General features: G+C 34.0%; 2 protein-coding genes across 2 annotated transcripts; both read left to right on the top strand.

The window, feature by feature from the left end:
• The first annotated feature begins 6,285 nt into the window (after nucleotides 1-6,285).
• On the top strand, nucleotides 6,286-23,187 carry LOC129005234 (coiled-coil domain-containing protein 112-like). The gene is made up of 10 exons (XM_054434072.1): nucleotides 6,286-6,400; nucleotides 12,549-12,661; nucleotides 15,765-15,840; nucleotides 16,029-16,173; nucleotides 16,565-16,709; nucleotides 18,816-19,030; nucleotides 19,324-19,419; nucleotides 19,614-19,756; nucleotides 20,203-20,418; nucleotides 22,044-23,187. The coding sequence occupies exons 2-10, from the start codon at nucleotides 12,571-12,573 to the stop codon at nucleotides 22,081-22,083; spliced, it is 1,167 nt and encodes a 388-aa protein (XP_054290047.1). The 5' UTR covers nucleotides 6,286-6,400; nucleotides 12,549-12,570; the 3' UTR covers nucleotides 22,084-23,187.
• On the top strand, nucleotides 12,983-14,627 carry LOC129005233 (uncharacterized). Its single transcript, XM_054434070.1, has one exon. It carries the CDS (start codon nucleotides 13,090-13,092, stop codon nucleotides 14,437-14,439), a length of 1,350 nt encoding a protein of 449 aa, XP_054290045.1. The 5' UTR covers nucleotides 12,983-13,089; the 3' UTR covers nucleotides 14,440-14,627.
• Nucleotides 23,188-23,261: the final 74 nt, after the last annotated feature.

Genomic DNA, 23,261 nt, shown 5'->3' with positions numbered 1-23,261 from the left:
TAGCCAACGTGACGGTATTCACCACCATACAACTATTTGTAAACAAACCCTTACGAACTGGGTAAATATTTGTAATTAGTCACCACTTGCCATCGCCTACATTCTTTTCTACCCTACTCAGATCGGCTGAAATATTTGCAAATATATGCCACTGCCATTTACCTGCATACTTTTCTACCCTAAATTACATTCTCTTTTACAAGTTGACTCAGATTTTTTATACTACATTATTTACAAATAAATAAAATTTATTAGTGTAAAAAGCGTATTCCAGTTATACTCTAACATAGCTATTGCAATCCCAGTGGCTCAGGAGTTTCCCATGTTAACCTTATGAGTACTCATATTTGAGTACAAATAACTAAACAATTTGATTCTGTAATTATCAATAGCATTAAAAGGTAACAAAAATGTACCAACAGAGTGTGTACGCAAACTTCGCGACACCAACTGCTATGGACCTTAGTACAGTATAGATACATGTAGATAGAATTGGTGCTATTACAACAAAGACTGGAATTTGTAAACGTACTGGCGACAATGGGTGATACCATGCAGACTACATTATCATTGACAAATACCAACATGGACAACCTATTGCGGCTATAAGTAGGAAACATTTCTACAATACACTAAAAGCCAGATCAGCTTTTGAAAAATGGTAAAATATTTACAAGAAATTTTGATTGTAATGAACTATTAAGTACATCGTGAGTATTATCATTAGTTACGTAATATTTGAGTTGACTATTTTAAACTCATCGGCATTTATGACATACATTTGTTCTTAAATAACTTATTTGCTTTTAAATAACTCATTTACTTCCTTGCGATTGCTCGATTTCGAGCAACATGTACACTAGTAGGGAATAAATGTTATATTTTTAAGGAGACATTGTAGTGTCAATTTTATCAGGCAAATGGAAACTCGCTTAGTCTGCAAGTTTGCTGTGACGGGGTAATTTATTATTTATCATAAAGAATAAATTTCCATTTAAATTTTGAGATGAAATTTAAACCTTAAATAGGATTAAACATAGAGATTTTGAGAACTATTTTCTCCTTGCGTAAGCGTCAATCCTGCAGAGAGTACTTTTTCAATTCAAAAATCTTGACTTTTCCCTCCATCTACATTCTAGAAACTGTGACCTTTTTGAAAAAAACTTTCCTGAATTTGACTTTTCTGCCAAAAATAAATACACATTGCGCAATTCATTTAACTTGCCAATTCCTAAACACAAAGCTTCTTTTTTCAAAAAACTCACATTGTACATTGGCATAAAGCTTTTCAATTCACTTCCATTATCCCTTAAGTTGGAACTAAGCCTTTCAAAATTCAAAAAACAATACAAACATAAATTGCAAAGTATAACCTGTTATAGCGTCCAAGAATTCCTGAAATATTTTGAAAGCTCTGATTTGTAATTAATATTGTATATATTAGAAGTGGTCGAAACGTACAACTTATTCTATTAGCACGCCGTCTCATCGTTGTATCGCTTAACACGCCATGTTCAGACGCGATTATCCTAGGCTCTCCACCAATAGAAATAATTTTTAATTATTTCATAGTCTAGTTTTAATCAATATTAATGACATATTTTAAGCATAGATCTGCCACCACCTAGGTTGTTATCGTAGAAGTGGTAGAAACTTACAACTTATTCTATCAGCACGCCGTCTTTCACTTAACACAGCATATTCACACGGGATTATCCAAGGCTCTCCACCTATAGAAATCATTTATATTTGTTTAAAAGTCTAGTTTCAATGACCATTAGTAACATATTTTAAGCTTAGATCTACCACCACCTAGGTTGTTACCGTAGAAGTGGTCAAAACTTAGAACTTATTCCATTAGGACGCCGTCTATCACTTAACACAGCATGTTCACACGGGATTATCCAAGGCCCACCTATAGAAATCATTTATATTTGTTCCACTGTCTCGTTTCAAAACTATTCATACGCACACATTTTAATCTTACATCTGCCCCCTCTCCTTCAAGGATTCTTGTTGGGAAAAAATAAATTTCCATATAGCCAGTTCAGGGCCGCCTGGATAGGTTGTGGGTATTAGTTATCTTCATATGAATTCTCTGAACACTTGTCATTGAAACTGGTGAGTTTCAATGAAAAATTAAAGCAGGTATTTTATTGTAAAATAATTTAAAGAATGCATAATAGATACTATAATAGATGTTATACGTGTAGAGGTTTCATGTTTAAACTATTTCTGCGTAAATGTTATATTAAACACATGTATAAAGCTATTTCTTTAAATGTATATTAGTATGACACTTTAAGATTTAAAATTGAAAATCCAAATTAATGGAAAATAGCAGTCACGAAAGTAGTTCAACAGTTATGTTTTAAAATTAATTTCCAGTCTAGATCCAGAGCTGTTATAATCAATATGATAAATAGGTTATACAACTTTATAAATCCGACATACAGCTAATTTTTTAGGGTCGTTTACATGTTTCGGCTTATATCGGCCATTGTCAAAACGTTGCAGTAGGATAATGAAATCCTGTCATTGTTTTCTACTGAAAGTACATACACAAACACACATACACGGAAGGAACGAAGACATTACGAATAACACTTTAAATAAGCCTATTACGTAAAATACACGGGCAGGACGCACACCTATTAGTCATGCTTTAATAATGCTATAAGTGTCGAAGGCATTTCCACGAAGGGCTGGTCTCTCTGGATGTTTTAGTGAAGCATCCCCGGTTTGCATTTTTGGACGCCAAGAGGGCCATGACCTGTCAAAACATCCACAGTCATTTTTGTTTAAGACTACTTAATCATATGAAATATTGCAGAGAGCTCATATAAATTCATATAATAATCATCGGGGACAAGGAAAACTAAGTATAACATAGAAATTGTTATCAGTGTTTTGCAATTTTGTTATAAAATAGAATGTCTGTGAGTAGCCTGTATTTAGTGGATTACTGACCAAGTCAATGGGTAAAAGTCTGGGATAGAAGGAAATAACATTATGGATGTGAAAGTTACGCTTTACGTGAAATTCTTTTTAAATAAAGTGAAAACTACTGGATCAAATGAGCGGGATTTTCTACATATAAAACCAATTTACCGTAATGATCATACGTTTTCAATTGTCTTCTCGTAGTTAAACAGGACTTTCACACTGCTTCACTGGCAATAGGGTTTTTTATTCAAACATGACCAAAATGTTAATGTACGGGAATTATGTGCAATTTTTCTGATGACGAATGGTTGAATTGCGAGACTGGTGCCTCGCATGTTAGATTTGTCATGACGGATATGAACGACAGTTTCTGTGGAGGTTTTTTTAGTGTTAAATTGAATCGGCGTCCTGTTTTTGCTCATACTGACATTATTTTTATTTAGAATTGAGGGTCAATTCCCGGAATTCCCACAGTGACGATTCGTATGCGTCTCAACAACTGTTGTATATGATTTGTTAATTTCTAATAACAAATGGTTGTGGTATCTGTTATAAAATAACAAAGGAGTATAGTTTAATCAATTATCTTTACTTATTTAATACAGTTCCCCATCAGCTCATTATCTATTAGAAAACACGTTATCTTAAAAAAAATACGTGTTGATAATGTTGTAATTTTAGTACTGAAATGAGCCACTAAGTTATGGTTTCTAAAATCCTGTGAAAAAAACGTTGCTAATTTCTTTAGTGTGCAGTTGTGCAGACCTGCAATTCAAGCGTAGAACATGACATTCTTAGGATTTATTCAATTAGCTCATCGTTGTATCGCTAACCACGCCATGTTCAGTCGGGATTATCCAAGGCTCTCCACCTATAGAAATCATTTTTAATTTTTTAATGGTCTAGTTCCAATAACTATTAATAACATATTTTACAACATCTGCCACCACCTAGGTTATTGCAATAGAAGTCGTTAAAACTTACGATTAATTCTATTAGCGCACCGTCGCCACCAGTCTATGACTTAACACGCAATGTTCTCACTGAGTTATGCCATCACAACATGTTTAAAATACGCTTTCAAAAATGTCAAGACTATAACAATTTTAACATTACATTTCATAAGTTCTTAGTTTTTGAAACATAATTTAATCGGAAGGATGATATCAAATAGATTATTTAGTCGTCTCAATGTGAGACGGGGAAACTAGTAATTTACCTCTTGAGTGTTAAGCTTACCGTCTATCACTTAACACGCCATGTTCAGACGCGATTATCCAAGACTCTCCACCTATAGAAATCATTTATATTTGTTTCAAAGTCTAGTTTCAATAACCATTAATATCCTTATTTAAGCTTAGACCTGCCACCACCTAGGTTGTTACTGTAGAAGTCGCCGAAACTTATGATTTATTCAATTAGCTCATCGTTGTATCGCTTAACACGCCATGTTCAGACGCGATTATCCAAGGCTCTCCACCAATGGAAATTATTTTTAATTGTTTCATAGTCTAGTTTTACTAACTATTAATGACATATTTTAACCATAGATCTGCCACCACCTAGGTTGTTGCTATAGAAGTGGTCGAAACTTTAGGTTTATTTAACAACTAATCGTTGTATCACTTAACACGCCATGTTCAAAAGGGATTATCCAAGGCTCTCCACCTCTATAAATCAATTTTAATTGTTTCATGGTCTAGTTCCAATAACTATTTAAGACATATTTTAAGCTTAGATCTGCCACCACCTAGGTTGTTGTTGTAGAAGTCGTCGAAACTTCGGACTTATTCAATTAGCTCATCGTTGTATCACTTAACACGTCGTGTTCAGACGGGATTATCCAAGGCTCTCCACCTATATAAATCATTTTTAATTCTTTCATGGTCTAGTTCCAATAACTATTAATAACATATTTTACATCTAACATCTGCCACCACCTAGGTTGTTGCTATAGAAGTAGTTAAAATGTACGATTTATTCTATTAGCGCACTGTCCACCCGTCTATCACTTAACACGAAATGTTCACACGGGGTTTTCCAAGGTTCTCCACATATAGAAATGATTTATAGTTGTTTGATGTGTTATTCCTTTACTAATAAAATGGTTTATGTGTTAATAATATTACCCATTTGTTAGTCAATCTCTATACTGTTTTTGAAGTCTTTAGACCTTTTTAAGGGTATAATTTAGTGCATTTGTTCATAGGGCAAATGCCTATTACCTTACTTACGGTACGTGGCACGGTTAAGAACTCGACATAAAACCACAATTCGTTTGAATTGTTGTATGTGTGTATACACGTACGTGAACGCAATAACTTGAGTAATCTTTGTCCGACTTTGATAACATTTGGTTTTTGAGATGTAGGTTGGGATACACTTCATTATGAGTTGGCGAACCAGCATGATTGGACCATAAAAGGAGCAGGGGTTTTGATATAAAAACTCTTGACACTTTCCAGAAAGTTATAATAATAATGTCACACATAATGTAATAATAATCATAATGTAATTTACATACAATAATAATTGTAATACATTTTTTTAACTTATTTACTGGTAGCCAAAACAATACCCGTATCAACTAAAAATACCAAAATTATGAATGATAAATAATAATTTAGTTAGTTGGGAGCTGTACATTTCTAATTTAAGTTCAAGCTAATTTTCAGTTCTGGGTGTATTTCAATAAGGCCATCCACCTATCCAGGTAAATTCTTACTCATATGTTTTGGGAGTTCAGCGTTCAGCTAAGTGGTATGCATCTCGAGTTGGATGTTTTGAATCTTTACATTCCACTTAGGCTTAGGTCGCATTGCTATTTCTCCTCCCTACCCTACCTGGGACCTGGATTCTTTTCAATACCAAATGTTTTTCATCATTTCTAATATAAATAATAAACGGTATCAGCATTCTGACACATACTTTCTCCCATAAGTTTCTAATATAAATAATAATATGTGAATTATTATGTAGAAGTGAAGAATATAAATAATAAACGGTATCAGCATTCTGACACATACTTTCTCCCATAAGTTTCTAATATAAATAATAATATGTGAATTATTATGTAGAAGTGAAGTAGTCCTAAACAATTTACATATTTAACACGAAAACATACATCAGTTATACAGATACATACATACAACGTGGTCTAAACGATGAAATTAATAATGTTTAATTTAATCAAAATATAAAATAGCAAACTACATTTTTCCAAATGTATCCTATCCATATGGAGGTCTACTATGTTTTGAATTCCGTCCAGTTACCACTCGGCCTGTCATAAATCAAATGGGCAAAAAAACAGGTCGTCAGATGGACCGTCAGCTATCTTCAGCCTGGTAACTTATCAAACCATTTAATAAATTCTCAGTTTGTGATTTTGGTAATTAACGTAAATACTTGCAGTGGTGATCTACATTTTATTGTGACATAAATGAATTCAAAGGTACTAATAGGAGCTTTACTTTGTACGTAACTTAGAGGAACATTTTTAGGTTAGTTCAATTTTTGAGTGTAGGCAACCCCCCCAATTTTTATGTAAGTTAGTAGCCCTGGTAGGCAACAATAATTTGATGACACTAGAAACACAGTAAAAGCACAGAAAACATACTACTATGTTTTCTGTGGTAAAAGTTAATTTAATATACCAATATTGACCACGTATTTATTTCGAAAACTAATGAAGTTGCCTACAGTTTGCGAAGGCGTAGGAGTAAACAGTCTTATAGGCTACTGTTTACTCACAGGACGGTAAATTACATATTAACTTAAAGATGGTAGGCCTAAGTGGTGATCAGACGATTTTTATAGGACACTCCAATCATCATCAGACCCAATAGGCGAATGCCAATTTAGGCCTACCATCTTGTGAGTAAACAGTAGCCTATAGGCCTAAGTGTAACTTAATGATATTACATAGGCTAGGGTATTACCCTTTAAGTGTTATTTGACGTATTTCTTGTGCTCCCAGGTAAATTAAGTTTAATAACACGTAACTTACGATGCTGATTAAGAAGTTATATTACCGGTAGCTTATTAAGTTAGTCGAAATAACTTATTAAGTAAGTTAATTTAAGTTATCGTAGGATATCAATCTATTGTTTGTACCTATTGAATATGACGGTTTTAAGACGGTCTAGTGAGTGGTCTTCAAGAAGACTTTTCACTTTCACACTGTAATGCAGCGGTTAGCCTATGTTGGGTGAGTTTGGTTCATTTTGGGTTCAGTTCCACAGAGATCCTACGTTTAGGTTAGGTTTCCACAGAGAACCTACGATATGTTATCGGATGAATAATGATACAGGCCTATATAGGCCCCTATCGAAACTTGTTTCTTTTGATATAGGCCTATCATAATATACATAATTTTCTTCTATTGTAACCATTGATTTCAAAATTGGTTTAGGCTAGTTAGCCTATGGTATGTTTTTATCTTATATTTAACCCTCCCAGTGTTACTTGACGAAAATTCGACAAGCAGCACACTTTGTGTAGTGTTACTTGTCGATTTTTCGACACGCAGACATCGTTTACGGCGAAGGCTCTATGACTGACTGAATCGGATTGAACTGGATCGAGTTAGGTATCGTTCTTTCCGTAATATTCTAAGCTTTCTCCAGAGGTCTGTCTCTAAGCGCTATTCATTTTAGTTCCGAAAATATTGTAGCAGACAGCTGACGTGCGTGTATTTGTAAACAGCTAGGTTCCCCCGGACCGATGACTGATGTGTTTTATTACGTTTATCATTGTTTTAGTGTTAAAAATCAAAAGTAGTGATATACGTGGTGCATTATAAGAAGATTTAAGTGGTTTTGAAGTGCTGGTTGATGATCCTGAAGAAGTAGGTAGTGATATTGATGTAAATTATCAGCCAGATTCCTAGCTATGGTTAGGCTATGCATTCTTAGCTAAACGCTATGTAGGGTCAACCGGGGCTAATATGAACACACCAAAATATTGGGGCTAATATGAACAATGACTTAAAAAGTCATTTATCTGGGATTTTTAATCATGAAAAAAATATAGTTAGAAAGGAAATTTATTGTATTTTTTGTGTCCATAATGAGAAAACTTCAAATTTGACTTTTAGGTACTTTAAAAAAATACTTTGTTAAAACACTTTTTTTCCGCCCAAAAAACTTTTCCGCGCAAAGTGAAAACTTTTGTTATAACAATTTTTACATTGGTTGTAGGAATAATCTTAAGCCTGAATTTTGTTAAATGAGAATTGGGGATTATTTTTCTTTTCCCAAAGTTAAAATATATTAATAACAGCCAAAGTTATAAGCTTTCAAAGTTGGGGGGCTAATGTGAACAGTGAATGGGGGCTATTGTGAACATGCCATGTACATCTGCCACAGCACGACTGCATACTTTACCTATAGGACCTCCTCAAGATAGGCCTATCACAAACAGTCCTAGAAATGAACCTGAACGTTCTACTGGTAGTCCTTCAACACCTATTGCTGCTACAGTAAACCCAGGATCCTTTGAGAGCTTACTGCTACAGAAAATAAACAGAACTGAAGCACCAAAGAAACAACGTCGAAAAGTTGATACTCGATCAAAGGTAATCACGAGTGAAGAATGGATTAAAATTACCACCGAGCAGATTAAAAATGATGCAAAAAACAACAAACCAAAAGGAACTGGGCCTAAAAACGTTGACCTAAAGCGGAAGGAAGCAGCACAAGAAAATAGGCCTACTAAACCTAGATGCAAAGGGTTAAAATTTGTTAAAGAATACAAAAGAATTAGGCCTAAATTCCGCATTGAGAGCAGGTCAGTGAGGACAGTCTAGGAGTAGCAGATTTGAACGACATAATTCAACCCTCAGAATTAGATTATCAAGATCTAGACAGCCCAGAAAATCTAAAGGTTGGTGACTTCATTTTAGTAAAATGCAAAGGTGGAAGCCGCCAAAGTACCACCTTCCGCTATGTCGCTACAGTGTTAAAACACTGGCTGACGGGGAGATCGAAGTGATGGGATTTAAATCCTGTGATGAGGAAAAAAATCATCCCTGAAAAAAGAAGATGATATATTTATTGTTTCTACCACTGACATTTTGGGGAAACTTCCAGCCCCCCAGCCCCTAATGTATGTGGAACCAGTGATAGACATAAGTATGTCTTCGAAAAAATTGTCGAAGTTTTTGAGGCGTAAGTTCCTCAATAAACTTCTTTGAAGGCCTTACAGTGATAAAACAGTTTTAATTTTACAAAGACAACAGTTAAGGTGTTGAATAGGCCTAGCCCACATTTTTATATTTACCTAATAGGCCTAAAAGTGCAATAAACTGTCATTTGCCTAAACAAACAATTTGCATTGTCTTAAATTATTGTTTTTTTAAGTGCTTTAAACAATTTGTATGTGGAAGAAATTTTTAATAAATACTCAGGTATGTTGGCAGATAATTTTTTTCTTGTTTATATCTTATTATTAGCCCTGTATAATATTTATAAATGGTTTAAAAAAAAAGGGTTACCGTTGGGCGACCCGCGGCTCTCCAAAGATACCTTCATATCTCAAAAACTATTTAAGATAAAATATTGAGACTTATTGCAACTGGTAGACTAGACCCTAGGCTTGTTCACAACAGCCCCAACATATGCCTAGTGTTGTAAATAACAGAGTTATTAAGAGTGTTCACATTAGCCCCATGGGCTGTTCACATTAGCCCCTTTTAGCGGGGCTAATGTGAACAGTGGTTTTTAATTTTTTTTTAAATAATGGTTACATTTATGGTTTTTGTTAGTAAATAAATAGATTCAGTTAAAAGATCTGTATACACTACTATTTTTTCTTTTCTTCTGTCATTTACCATTTTTGAGTTAATGTCAAAAGTTTACTTTTTTTGTTCATATTAGCCCCGGTTGACCCTACTGAAATCAGTTTTTTGCCCATAACTTATTTATTTGCAAATATACTTCCTTATATTATTATATATTTGTAATCCTCATAAAATTTAGAACTAAGTGGCTATTTTCAAATATTTATAGGCCTATAATTTATACAATTTCATTGAGCGCGAACTTATTTTTTTTTTTGAAAATTTTCGAAATTATATTTTTTTTACCTAAAATTTTTTTTTTTGAAAAAATGTTCCTTATGTTTTATATATAATATTGAAGCCCATGATTTTCCAAACAAAATAGTATATAGAACATTAGAATTAACATTGTTTTAAGCTTCTCAGATCCGTTTTAATAAAACCTTGCAAATGCGCCAAAAATAGGTGGACATTAAGGCCTAAACTATGGACACTTGGAGGGTTAACTAAGCCTAATAAACTAACTCATCAATAAAAACCATAGGCCTAAGTTAACCACATTTTTTGTATTATAGTTCGGCCGCTTAGAAAGCGACCTCCTCCAGCATTGGTTTAGCATTAGCGCGCAGGTCGTTTTCTAAGCGGCCGAACTATAGAAAAGTAACTAAACAATCAATAACTTAACACAGCCAAAAGATAAATTAAGTTAATCATAGGCTAACTTAAAAATGTTGAAATTATGAACTAAAAACCTACAACCCATTTCTTCCATTTTTAATCTTCTTTACTTAAGTGGGAAGAGTTCTTTATTAGGTATGGGGAGAGTGGGGCACATTTTAACACTTTTTAAACTTTAATTTTTTAATAGGTGAATTTATGTGTTTTTAATAAAAACATTATTAGGCCTACATTTAGTCGTAACATAATGTTAGCTTTAATTTAGTTATTTTTTTTAACCCTCCAAGTTAACATGTTAAGTTAATGTGCAATATCTGTTTTCACCAAGGTACCGGTATGAAAATCGTTCAAAACAATAAGAAGTGGGGTACAATTGAAAACACTAATTAAGTAGCCTAAAATGAAAATTTTTTACAGAAATTGTTATACATGTGAGTTGATAAAAACACTTCTTATTTCTATTGAAATTATTTATTTAATGTTGTAGATTCACATTATTTGTAGCGAAATGTTGCAAAGTTGATAGCAAAATTATATTCGTTCGCTGCACGTTCAGTTCTCATGCTCATTGTTGATTGAGGAAGCTTATAGTATTAAATTATTAATAATCATTACTGTATTGTATAGGCAACAAATATAATCAGTTTTGGTACATTTGAACAACATGCTTACCAGAAGAAAACATGGTGTTCAAATCCACCCCATTAGGCACCATTTTGCAAAAAGTTAAATTTGTTTTCTTGAATTGTAATTTATCAATGTGAAATGCATAATTGTATCTATATATGTATTTGCCATAAGGTAAATGGATCAAACTTATCTGTAACATAGTTTTTCTATGGAAAATGTACAAATCCATACTGCTAAAAAAGTTTTCTTGTGGCGCTCTAAAACTTCTTTTCCCAACAACAAACTGAGAACTGATCAGAAATGAAGGGAGATGAATGCAACCTGTTGTCCTGTTGGAGGGCTACATTTTACAGCTGGTTCAATGGCCTGCGATTATAAAAATGACGGAAAATTTAAACCGTTCAAATGTGCCCCATCCTCCCGGCCGCTCGTATCGTACCCGGGGCCTGGCCTCAGGTACGATACAAGTGGCAAGCGGCCCTTATTCATACCATAATATATCTTAGGTTCTCTGTGCAAGTGTAACTTGCCCTATGATTATATAACAAACAAGGTAGAATTTAATACAAACAGTTTATAAGCTAGATCTATGTTGTTTAATTTGAGAGATAAATTTAGAAAAAACCTAAATTTGTATTGGTACATCCTCTTGAATGAGTTTAGGAAAAGGTTAATTTTGTAACCTTGTTTATAATTATCATAAGTTAAACTAGGGTATACTAACCTAACCTAAATGCTCTCAGCTCACTGTAAGACTGGTAGGTGATAGGTGACCCTCAATGGATATATCCTGGATATACCACATCACAGGCTAGCCATCACAGGTAATTCTTTCAAACTTAACTGTGTGAAATTTTATAATAAGCTGCCTCAGCCTCTTCAGGCAGACAGCCTTTCTCTTCCTCTTTTCAAATCCAAAATGCATAACTGGCTATAAACATACCAAGAACAAAATAACCTGCGCAGAAACGAAAAGATCCCGTGGTTCGCGCAGGTAGGTGTGGCGTTCCATTCAAACCTGCGCAGCTCGAAACGGTCCAGGGTTCTTTTGTTTCTGGTATTACTATAGTAGCAAATCCGTTCTACTCAGTTAAGGACTTTTTGAAACATAAAATTACAATGGAATCATTCATACTGTAGATTAGGAATTCTCAATCTTTGTTACCTATAGATACTGTATAACATACTTGTTGATATTTTGTTTAATGTAATTTGACAATGCCTATTCCTGTGTACAAATTTGGTCAATGGCAATAAACTTTCTTATTCTTATTCTTATTCTTATAATGTACCTACATGTAAAAATGTAGGCAGTGGGTTTCTAAAGCTTGCTTTTAATTGTAAAATTTCACGAACGGTTATTTAACATAGTAAGTCAATGGTAATTTAATGTTTATTACCGTGGTGAAAATTAGGAAAGGAACTTTGAAGTTTCAATTTTTAGTCCAATAAATGGTTTGTGACTAAGTGATTTTAACATTTCCTTCTTTTTAAAAGTAAAGTTTGTTTTCAGATAATTTTATGTCCATATAAATATGGGGAAGCATGAGGATTGTAAGTATATGGAAAGACTTAAAGAAGATTTGAATGAAACCTGCGACAATACTGCTAACGTGGATTTTACAGGTTGGCTTATATTATTGTTGTGTATTTTTTTTATATTTTTCACTATTGTATAGGCCTAATAATATGGGAAGTCTAACTTACTTGTAGGCCTACTATTTAAAGTTGATCTATCAATTTTGATTATGAACGGTGCTGGTGAGATAAATTAATTTAGGACTACAAGTTATTATTCTAAGTGCAAAGCCATTTACTTTGAATAAAACAAGTATTGACCATTCATTTGGTGTGATTATATAATTAATGGTCTACCAAGTTAACACAGCTGTTCCTGTTGCTAAGGAAACCCAGAGCAAACTACTAACTTTAAGAACATAGCCTAAAATCCAAATAGCCTATCAATTTTAATACTTACTTCCTTAGTAAAAAACAAATTACAATTTTAACGGATTTTTCTTGTGTGATAACAAGGAGTAAATTTCTTTACTGTAATGTGGTTACTCAACCTAACCGTTTTGTCATTTTTGTTTTCTGTATCTGCAGAATCTGTCTGCAAATTACCAAATACAAGTACAGTGTTATTTCGCAACATAGACCTTCATAGAAAGTACTGCTGGAGTCGAGAAGAGCTGGCTTTGTTATATACTCGGAGAGCCATGATGGAATTGGTTCCTCGGCAAATTCCTCACAATATTCCTCTTTTACTCGAATACATTCATATCTGCTTGACCACCCTTAAAGAAATTGTACCTTCAAAAACAGTTTACGATTATATGGTTGCTGCCCTTGCAGACGTTTTTGGCGGTTATTTGCAAACTTATGGTTTGCCTCTTTTGAACGAAGCATACTATGAAGGATACGTTTCTTATGATAATGCTGCAGAATTTTATAGAGTGCAAGAGAACTTCAAAGGAATTCTTATGACGAACGGTGATGGGTGGACAAAACCGATGGAGGTCAGAAAACACATCAACAGAATTCTACCTCTCAAACTCCCAGCAAAGCCCTCCTCAAAACCATGTAACCTCCTTTACGCTGAGAGTATTGGTGCTTGCTCGAAAACCGGTGATGAATTTCCCATCGACAACCAATCAAAAACACTAATACCTCTTCCCATACTGGATGACAACAGTAAGCCAAACTCTATTGCAATACCTTTCAAAAACCGAGCTCTGTTTAATTTGAAAAGCAGGAACTCTTACGATATTTTGATCAAATACTACATCGAAGCATCCAGTTGTCTCACACAGTCGCAGAAAGGAATGGAACAATCCGAGTTTGACAGAGTATTATCAAACTGGCTTAAAACAAAAATATTGCCTCATTTGAAAGATGAAACCTGGTATGTCGGATTCAGCAATGTTCTGCGAATAGAAGAAACAATACAGCAAAGGTCAGGAATCATAGCTACGAGTCATAAAGATGAAGAGGAGTCGTTGTTTGCTGAGCTTGAAAGTGAGGCACAACTAACAAAAGCTACTTACATTGCTATTATTCTCATACTACTACTTTCGATATTGTTCATTTGTTTTCTGTACTGGGCGTTCATAAGGAGCTGTCTTTGTTGCTGCAGACGTTCCGACTATGATTCGCAGAAAGATTCTCAGTACGGAACGAGCACCACTTCACTAGTGACCAACTCTGATAGCTACTCCCACACTTCCTCTGCTAACGGCAGCGAATATAATGGACGAGTTTGCCATCATGGCCAAGCGCAAGACAATCATTGTGGCTCTCATCGCTCGCCCGGTGGAAGAAACCAATCACAAGAAAGTCGACTTACTATGAGTTGTGGTTTGGGAAAAGGGCTTTTACCTTCAAAGTATCGCAGGCATCATTAGATACAAAATTTGAGAAACTATCAGTTGCAATAAAAAGTGTACTCAAATAATAAATTTAAAGGTAAAAATAGATTACAAGAAAGTTGACTCACTAGGGCCTATATGAGTTTTGTAGTCTGAAAAATGGGTTTTCCAAAGAATCGCATGCATCATAAGCTAAAATGTTTTAAAATTATTAGCTGTAATAAAAATGTACTTTGAAATAAAAAATAATCACTTTTTTGTTTGATTTACCTAATTTAGGCTAAAGACAATTGATTATTAAAAATGTCCAAACTTTTAGATTAGTTTAAACAAATAAACAGTTCATTAGGTCATATTTGTTTGCCCTTTAATCACCACGGCATTTAAGTGTTTAATGCAGTTCTTTGTCTTCCATTTCATTCTTTATACTAGACTAAACATGCAACATTCGCCAAGCACTGAACATCTAATTAGAGATACTGTAGTGTAAAAATGTTGTATACTTATTTTTTCATTGTAAGTGTTTTTTTTTTTCAAATATTAAAAAATCAAGAAACTGAGCCAATGTATTATTATGTATTATCAGTACTGTTCTGATAATTAGACCAATTCAGTAATACCAAAGCATAAATGTGGTTCGGATTCCACCATAAACTGTAGAACAAGACTACAAGATCGTGCCACTCATCCTACACTCATCTCCATTCATACTTGGCTTAAAATGCCTACTTTGTATGGTTGTCCTTTCAATGAACAGTATTGACAGTATACTGATCAAATCTCTAAGATAAATTCTCTAAGAGATATGAACCTGTTTAATTTAAATTTACCAAGGCATATTGGAGTTTGCTCAGTAGATTTGAAACGTAGGATTGTATTATTTGACCTAACCGTACAGTTTTGTAGTATAGCTCGTGACACCTAAGCTGGCATTTGGCCTAGCGCGGGCAGTGTATGCAGGAGGAGGGTGGAGGTAGGGAAAAGACCTGACTCCCCTTGTATTATGTAGGTACTTGAGCGCCTTCATATGGGTCGCGAGGACAGTTGACGCAACCGCATGACGGGACATAATGTTTTTGAAATAGGTACTAGTAGCGATCGGCCGAGTGCCAGCTTAGATGTCACGAGCTCTACCTATTCTATATTGTTCCACTTTTGTTAGAATTACTGTAAGAAAAAGGAATATAAGTAGGCCTAAAATATTAATTAACACATACTGTTCCCCTTAAATGGTTGTGAGCAAACAAAAAATATGGTTATCTGTTGTTTTAGATTGCAGGTTTCTTGTTTTACAAAATTGCTAAAATATAATTAGCCTACTACTTAACAGATGTATTTCATACCAATATGGACTTTTTTAGATGGCGGGAAATGTCTGTTTGACTATACTAACAGAAGAAAGATCAAAATGTCAGCTGAGAGCCACAAAAATAGTGAGTAAGTATTTTTGTTTTCTATAATACTCTATCAAAATCAGTATAATCTTTTAGTTACATCTTTAGGACAATACTATTCACCTTTATCTTTTCTTCACCCTGTTGACTGTATACGATATAGTATATTAATATAGTTCATGTAGTAAAACCTTAGCTTTAAGTGATAAGTCCAAACTAAAAATGTTCTAGGGAGCAGAAAAAAGAAAATGAAAAAGAATTTGAGTACATTCGCCTGCAACTCGAAGAGTTTTCTGTTTCTGATAGTTCTTCAGCCAAGTCTACTGTGAAAACCAATTCCGGGTTGACATCAACTAGCAGCACTACTGTACGTCCAGTAAGTATATATCAATCCATTAAAATACATTTAATAAACAATATCAAATTGGTTCACTTTTACTTTAACAACATTGTTGTAGATTGAATGATTAATAAAAAAACTAGAATCTTGCATGAAATAAAACTAACAATATGAAAACACTAACAGTATAAGACAAAAACAATGTATAAACATTTATACGGCTGTTACAATGTAAAGATAGAAAGTATGACAAACAGTTAAACTCCTTCAGTTTTTACCTTTACTTCACCACTGATCCTAAGAATTACCCAGGACCGCAAAGGTTAGATAGCATTTACTCGTGGTGTAGTGGTAACTCATTTTGCTAGTTTCTCTTTGATAAGTCACTGCCAAACAGTTTTCACTAAAGTCCTTCTTATTTCATCAGGAAGTTGAAGCATTCCAGAGGTTTTTACACATCGAAGGAGGACACTACGGTGGCTGGAAAGAAAAAGATCACTTGTTCTTCCTCAATACCAGGAAAAAATACCCGTTAAAAAAAACAGCAGAAATAGTCCATGAGAATCTTCCAGGTAAACACATTTTCTTACATTACGCTATTTAGGATATATTTGATGTTTTGATTTTGTGTTTTTCAGCTCTGTTGGCTTTGTTAAAGATGGTCTGTTGGTTTCGCGATATGTTGGCACTGATCGCGTAAAGACTATTCACGCGAGTTGCTTACACTACTTTACCTACTAACATTTTAATCAGGCCTACTAACAATCACTACTCATAACTTCTAAGAGATGTTATGTTTTGTTTATAACCTCATTGCCACGGATAGTGATGCAACGACTCATTGTACCAACCCCCCATAAGCAATTAAATTGGTCTTAACAGCTGATATGTGTGCGTTTTTGCAACATTTTGTATTTTTTTTTTTTTTTTTTTTTTTTTGTGACGAGACTGATAGCATGTAATTGTTGAGTGGTCAATAAATTCTTGATTCTTGATAAGATGACGTTCGAAGCAATACAATTTTATTTCTTTTCTCTCAATCCTTGAACCTAATTGGTCCGTTTCTAGTGTTGTAAAGTAAAAAAGCAATGCTTTAAAGTTAGTAAACAATGCTGTAAAGTGAATCATTTTAATTCTAAGATAACTGAACTGAAAATAAAAAAAATGTTTTTGGTTTGTACCAAATCCTGACCTTGTTACTGTTTTACGCCCTTCTGTTCTTTAATTCTTTAAACCCTTGGATAACTTAGTTATTTATTTAAGAATTTTTTATCAAGTTTTCTCTATTAACAAATGTATAGATTAGGAATGGATAGGTCTGATTTAATTTGGAAAACATATTCCCGATCATCAGGACAGGATTAAATTTGGTTTGGGATTCTCCCAGGATATGTTTTTTCTCAATTGTAAGCGATTTCGCTGCGTAAGTCAATACATGACGACAATGATGTATCTGTGACCGCGGAGATGTTGCCTATATGGCGAGTAACTATGATGATGTCAACAAGATTGCGGGACTGGTTGACAATTGCGACTTGACCGCAAGACATGTTAATAATCATGGCATTGCAGAAGGGGGGGTTATTCACGATTCCTCTGTAATCACAGAAAGTATTTACATTGGTGCGGATTATAGTCATGATGATATTGTAGGTACTTTTTACAAAATGTATGATTACTAAAGCTAATATATTTTTTTTATTTTGGGAACCATAACAAGCCTTACAACTTTAGACAGTTTTAAAAACGCAATGATGGTCAGTTTATATACTTCTTTATGGTTAGCGGTATTTTACAGCTAGACTGATGTTCGACAGTTAAATTACGCCAAATATAAAACTTCATTAGTTAATCGTTTTTGTTAGGTATTTCACACAATATTGATTTTGTAGTACAGTACCGTAAAACAAATACTGCAAATTAGTTTAATATACAATATTATTGCTCTCTGCAAGAATATTTACTGAAGATTATTAAAACGACCCCTTTTTTGCATAAGGAAAATCATTTCCTGTCTCATCCAATCTGAAAATTAGAAGGAAATAAAAATTCCCTCCAAAACTGAAAATACCAACCTTGGTCATCCTTTAAAAACTAAATTCTGTTAACACAAGATTTTGGTAGATAGACACACAATAAAAATTAAAGCAAAAAAATTAAGCAAAAAGTATGAAAACACCAGACAAACAGTTCACCTACTCCACCAACTTTCTCCCAAGCTTTCTACTGTTTATCAAGTGAGCCTCTCCAATGGCCAAACTCCAATGACGAACTGCTCATGAGCTATTCACTAACTAAGACGGGTTTCAAACCATCAATCTGTGATGCTGTCTCCTGGCCAGGGAGAAAACACCTTAGATTGCTTATCAAATCTAGATGCACTTACTTACTACACTGGTCAACCAAAGTCCAAGTGTCAATAGTTCTAAGCAGTATGTCACACAAATTTTCTATCTAAAACTATTCATAGAAAATGCACTCCATATTTGAGGCTCTATTCTTCGAGTGTCTATTTCAGCTATATTTTAGTATCCTTACTATCCTAGTTACAAAGATTAATACATTTCTTCAAAAGGCTGGTTATTGAGTGAGTCAAGAAAGTAATAATAACAGCTGGCGAGGAACTTAACAATTTTAAGTAAATTACAAAGTTGTAAATTGTAAACATATTGTTCCAGACATTAGTTTGGAGAAAGTGATAGCACATGAGACCTGGTATAACGAGTATCTAAAATTGAAAGCTGCAAAAAAGACCGCAATCGAAGAGTGGAAGAAGACTCAAAAGGCAGTAAAAGTTGTAGAGAAAGAAAACTCACAGCCTTGCCCTCAAACTGAACCAAAGCATCAACCAAAACGGGACCCCAACTTGAAAGAGAAGATTGAAATTTGGAAAGTAAGTGGAGGTTTTAGCTGTTTGAACTTATTTTACAATACACATAATATGGTGTCTTCATCTTTGACCTACCAGATTGTGTCTATTACTACACTAATAAATAATAATTAAATAAATGGTATCAGCAATCTGACACATACTTTCTCCCCTTAACTTGTCAACAACCTTTATCATGGGTAAGCGGTGAGTATTCTCACATTATTAGCGTTGACTTACTAACCCTATCAACTTGATTATTCATTCTTTTTATGCAGTTTTGTATTGATAAAATCTTAAATATGTTTTGTATTTAGGCCCATTGTGTTGCTGCCAAGCTGGAAAGAATGGAACAACAAAGAAAAGAAGAGATGAAGAAAAAGAGAGAGGATGAAGAAAGAAAAAGGCATCAGGTATGTGATGTTTAAGCGAGCATATGTGGATAATACTTGAAGTGAGTGTTAATGTTGATATATTTAAATTCTACATTTTCTACCACTTGGTAGATTTCTAATACATTAGGTAGATTGCCTGTTTGGATAAATTTTTGCATTGTAATACCCCATTATTTTACATATAACTTTGAATAGTTTTTTTAAATATCCAGGAAGAAAAAAGAGCTTTGGTAAACCGTTACCGAGAAGACAAACTTAGCTTTGAGTTGGCCTTGAAGACGGCAAAAGAAACTGAGGAATTGGAAGCTAAAAGAGAAGCAGCGGTGAAATCTGCCACTCTTCTAAAATATTTCAGGTTAGAAGAATAAAGTAATAAAAATTGTAGCTTTTAAAGGTAGGGATGGGAAAATTCATGTACCGTAATTGTAACCATTTGTCTAATAAATGTTATACTCTCGCCCAATGATTGTCTAAGTAAATTGGGTTCGATTAGAAGCCCAAGATCCATAAAAGTGGCATTATTTGCATTTTTTTGTACAGTTAGTTTAGCTTATTTTATTAGATTTCGTAAGGGCATTTTGAAAAGCTCTATAAGACTCTTAAACTGGTAGACTATAAAAAAACCATATGAAATGTTTAAAATTCATCTAACTTTAAATAACTGACACTTTTGTTGGTTTTCCTATTTTAAACTGTTGGTTCGGTTATTTGAATTCATTGTGTTTTTATACATTTTTCCTCGATTTGGTAGTCACTAAAAAGTACTTCACTTAATCAATTAAATGACTTCTTGTGACCTAGGTATGAAGACAGAAGATTTACAGAACGCCAGATAGCCAAGAAGCAGCCTCAGGTCAAGCCTGAACCAAGAGTGAAGAGCGCAGTGGAAGTCAAACGAGATCCAAACCGTCTCCTGCAGCCGACCCTCGGGTGGATCTATCACACTCGACGGCGCAGTGAGACAGACACGGATACCAACCTGACCACACCGATGGACCTGAAGCACATGCCTAGACTGTGAGTTGACCACTTGTCGGTTGGAATTTATTTATTAGAATTTTAGATATTTATTCTTTTATTTCATTGCCTGATATTGTAATACATTACCAACATATCGAATTTGGTTTTCATGACATGCGTACAGTAGTTTTAGGACCTTGTTCTTTCATCCCTATGATGAACAAGTGTCAGCTGGTGTCAAGGACATATGCTGTACGTTATCTGTCTGACTTTAAACATCACCTGCTGTTTTTGCTAAAGAAAATAGCCAAGATTAATACAGTAATGTGGAACTATTATTCATTATTTTATGCCTATTGCGACCGACTTTTCCTGGAAGGAAAAATATATTCACAGATGTTGCAATTGTTGCCAAGGTAGTTCAGCCTACCACGGCTAGGTGAAATTCCATGGTCTGCAATAAGGGAAACCACTAGACTAAAAGCCGGGTCTAACCAGTATAGGGGTGGCTCATATACGGGCACTGGGCACTGTGAACAAGTCAAAACCAGTCACCAAACAATCGTGCACTAATTACCCCAGGGCCCAGACCTACGTCGATTCTCTACTCTAGTATGGGGTCATTACTGACCTCGCAACTCAAGCTTTGGTCTCATTAACCTCTAATTAAGTCCTAAAAGCATGTAAGTGACAAATACAACACATCCTTACAACAATTGTAAGGTTTTGGATTAATATTTTTAGTTGTTTACAGGTTTAGTATTATTTGTATTTGATAGCTTGACAAAGATCAGGTGAAGTCTACTTGGCCACTGGACACTAAAATCCAGAGTACAACTCGTAACACGCACAGGCTTAATGATCAAACAAAGGTTCACTCAAAAACGATAATTTTAAATAATAATCAAGGTAGGCTGCTGCTTCCCTAACTCAACAATTTGCGTGCAGATGCAAAACCAAATCTTATTGCTTTGGGAAAAACGTGTACATAATCTTCTTGTCACATTGTATATATCGCTAGGCTAAAGTATCAACCACCCTTCATTGACTTAACGACAAGTGATTATGTAAAAGAATATCAATGATTTGAAAATGAATTCATTGTTGGTTTGTTGGAGCAATACATTTTGCATTTGAATAATAGAAATAGATGGTAGTATATAGTACTATAGTAGCAAAACAATAATGGAACCATTTAAGAGCTGATTTTTAAAGATGTATTGTAATCTCCCAACAATGTACTTAATCTTTTATTTGTGAATTATTAGCCGAAATATTATGGAGAAGTGTGAAAATAGTTATTTGTGTAACTAGTGGGCTAAGTGGCACTTGCAGCAAAGGCAGTTTGCTCTCGCGTTACACATTATATTTTTCCTACAGTTACTATAAAGCACATAAATAATTAGTCTTTCAAACACTGTACAACACGTTTTCAGGTTAGGTTAAATCCAAACATTGAACGAAATGGGACACATTGAACTTATTTTCAAGCGTACACATTACGTGCCGAATAAAGCACGCTGTTTTGTTTTATTTGGTTGCAATACTGTTGTGCGGCAAAAGTAAAGAGTGTGCGGGCAAATGTAAGTAAATACAGCAATTAGCACCCACTTTGTCACGTGACTGTAGGAAAAAAATATTGTTCATCACTATTTTGACCCTTTTGAATCCTGTGTTGGCAGGAAGAAGCCAGCCTGGAGAAGAGGCCTCACTTCCCCATGACAGCATTGTGATCGTCAAAACCCCATAATGTTCCTTCACACACAGTCAGAAATTGGATCTCATCACTTCAGTATGGTGAAGTTGTAGAATTTGTTTACAATTTTCTATTCGTAAGGATTTATATTTTAAAGACAGATTCTCTATAAATCATTATTTTATATTAATATTTACAATGGAGTAAAATATATGTCAGTTGATCAGCCTTTGAAGTAGAATAGGAGACCTAATGAGTTGAGAAAATGTTTACTTACTTTAATTGAAAACCAAATTGGTTTTTAGCCGCACCAAGACACATCACATACCACATATACCAACATTCCTTCTACCCTCTTTGGTACTTCTACAATTAATTTATATGAGGTATTTTCTATTTTTTGCATTTTGTTCTTTTTATAGAGGTCAAATTCCTTCCTGTTAACCTTTCCAAACCTTGTTGATGATTGTGTTTTTTATCTCTTCGTCCTACTTGGCCCAAACATCTTGTTTTTTTTTTTTTTACTTTAAATTATCTCTTTAACATCAAGTTCTTTGAATAACTCACAATTAATTATCTTTTCTTTCTCATTCCCAAAACACTATTTCCTGAAATAGCCAAGTACTTTTTTAAACTGTTCTGATTTTTCTCAAGGATTTTTTTTTCTGAGGGCATCAACATGACGTAACTTTTATTGGTGTTAATCTGTAAACACACTATTTTGTATTTAATGTGCCTTCAGTCACATTTTTATTTAGTATTAGCTTTGACTATTTAGGCTATAAGAAGTATTATTTGTTGGTGTTAAATTGTACTCGGCCCATTAACGATTTTAAAGAAAAGGGTTTTACAAAAGCCGTTAAATTTACATAATATTTTTTGCATTGAGTGAACTTTAACTTTATTAAAAATGCACATTAATCTTTCTTTTTTCTGATTTTTTTAGGAGTGTAAGATTCAAAATTGTAATGTTTGAAAGACTTCAGATTTGACTGCTGAAGTTTTTAAATGCTAAGATAAATTCTAACGAGTGTATGTTCTAGAAATACAAACATTTTTAGTGAGCTTGTAGATCTAATGAAGTAACAATTAATAAATGTGCTTTTAAGATATTTTGATATTTTATATACTCTCACAAGGTTAGCACTAAACCAAATATTTTGATATTCATTATTTATTTATACTCTTGTAAGCTTGTCAAACA

Source organism: Macrosteles quadrilineatus, unplaced genomic scaffold (assembly GCF_028750875.1).
Source record: "Macrosteles quadrilineatus isolate MER2022 unplaced genomic scaffold, UCM_ALF_1.0 Scaffold_17__1_contigs__length_3442018, whole genome shotgun sequence".
Lineage (NCBI taxonomy): Eukaryota > Metazoa > Arthropoda > Insecta > Hemiptera > Cicadellidae > Macrosteles > Macrosteles quadrilineatus.
This window is presented reverse-complemented; position numbering and strand designations above follow the sequence as displayed.

Coding starts and splice junctions, on each gene's coding strand:
- LOC129005234 (XM_054434072.1), top strand. CDS start 12,571: ATGGGGAAGCATGAGGATTGTAAGTATATGGAAAGACTTAAAGAAGAT. Junction 16,710..18,815: donor AGTCCATGAGAATCTTCCAG/GTAAACACATTT, acceptor ATATTGTTCCAG/ACATTAGTTTGGAGAAAGTG. Junction 19,420..19,613: donor AAGAAAGAAAAAGGCATCAG/GTATGTGATGTT, acceptor TTAAATATCCAG/GAAGAAAAAAGAGCTTTGGT.
- LOC129005233 (XM_054434070.1), top strand. CDS start 13,090: ATGTGGTTACTCAACCTAACCGTTTTGTCATTTTTGTTTTCTGTATCT.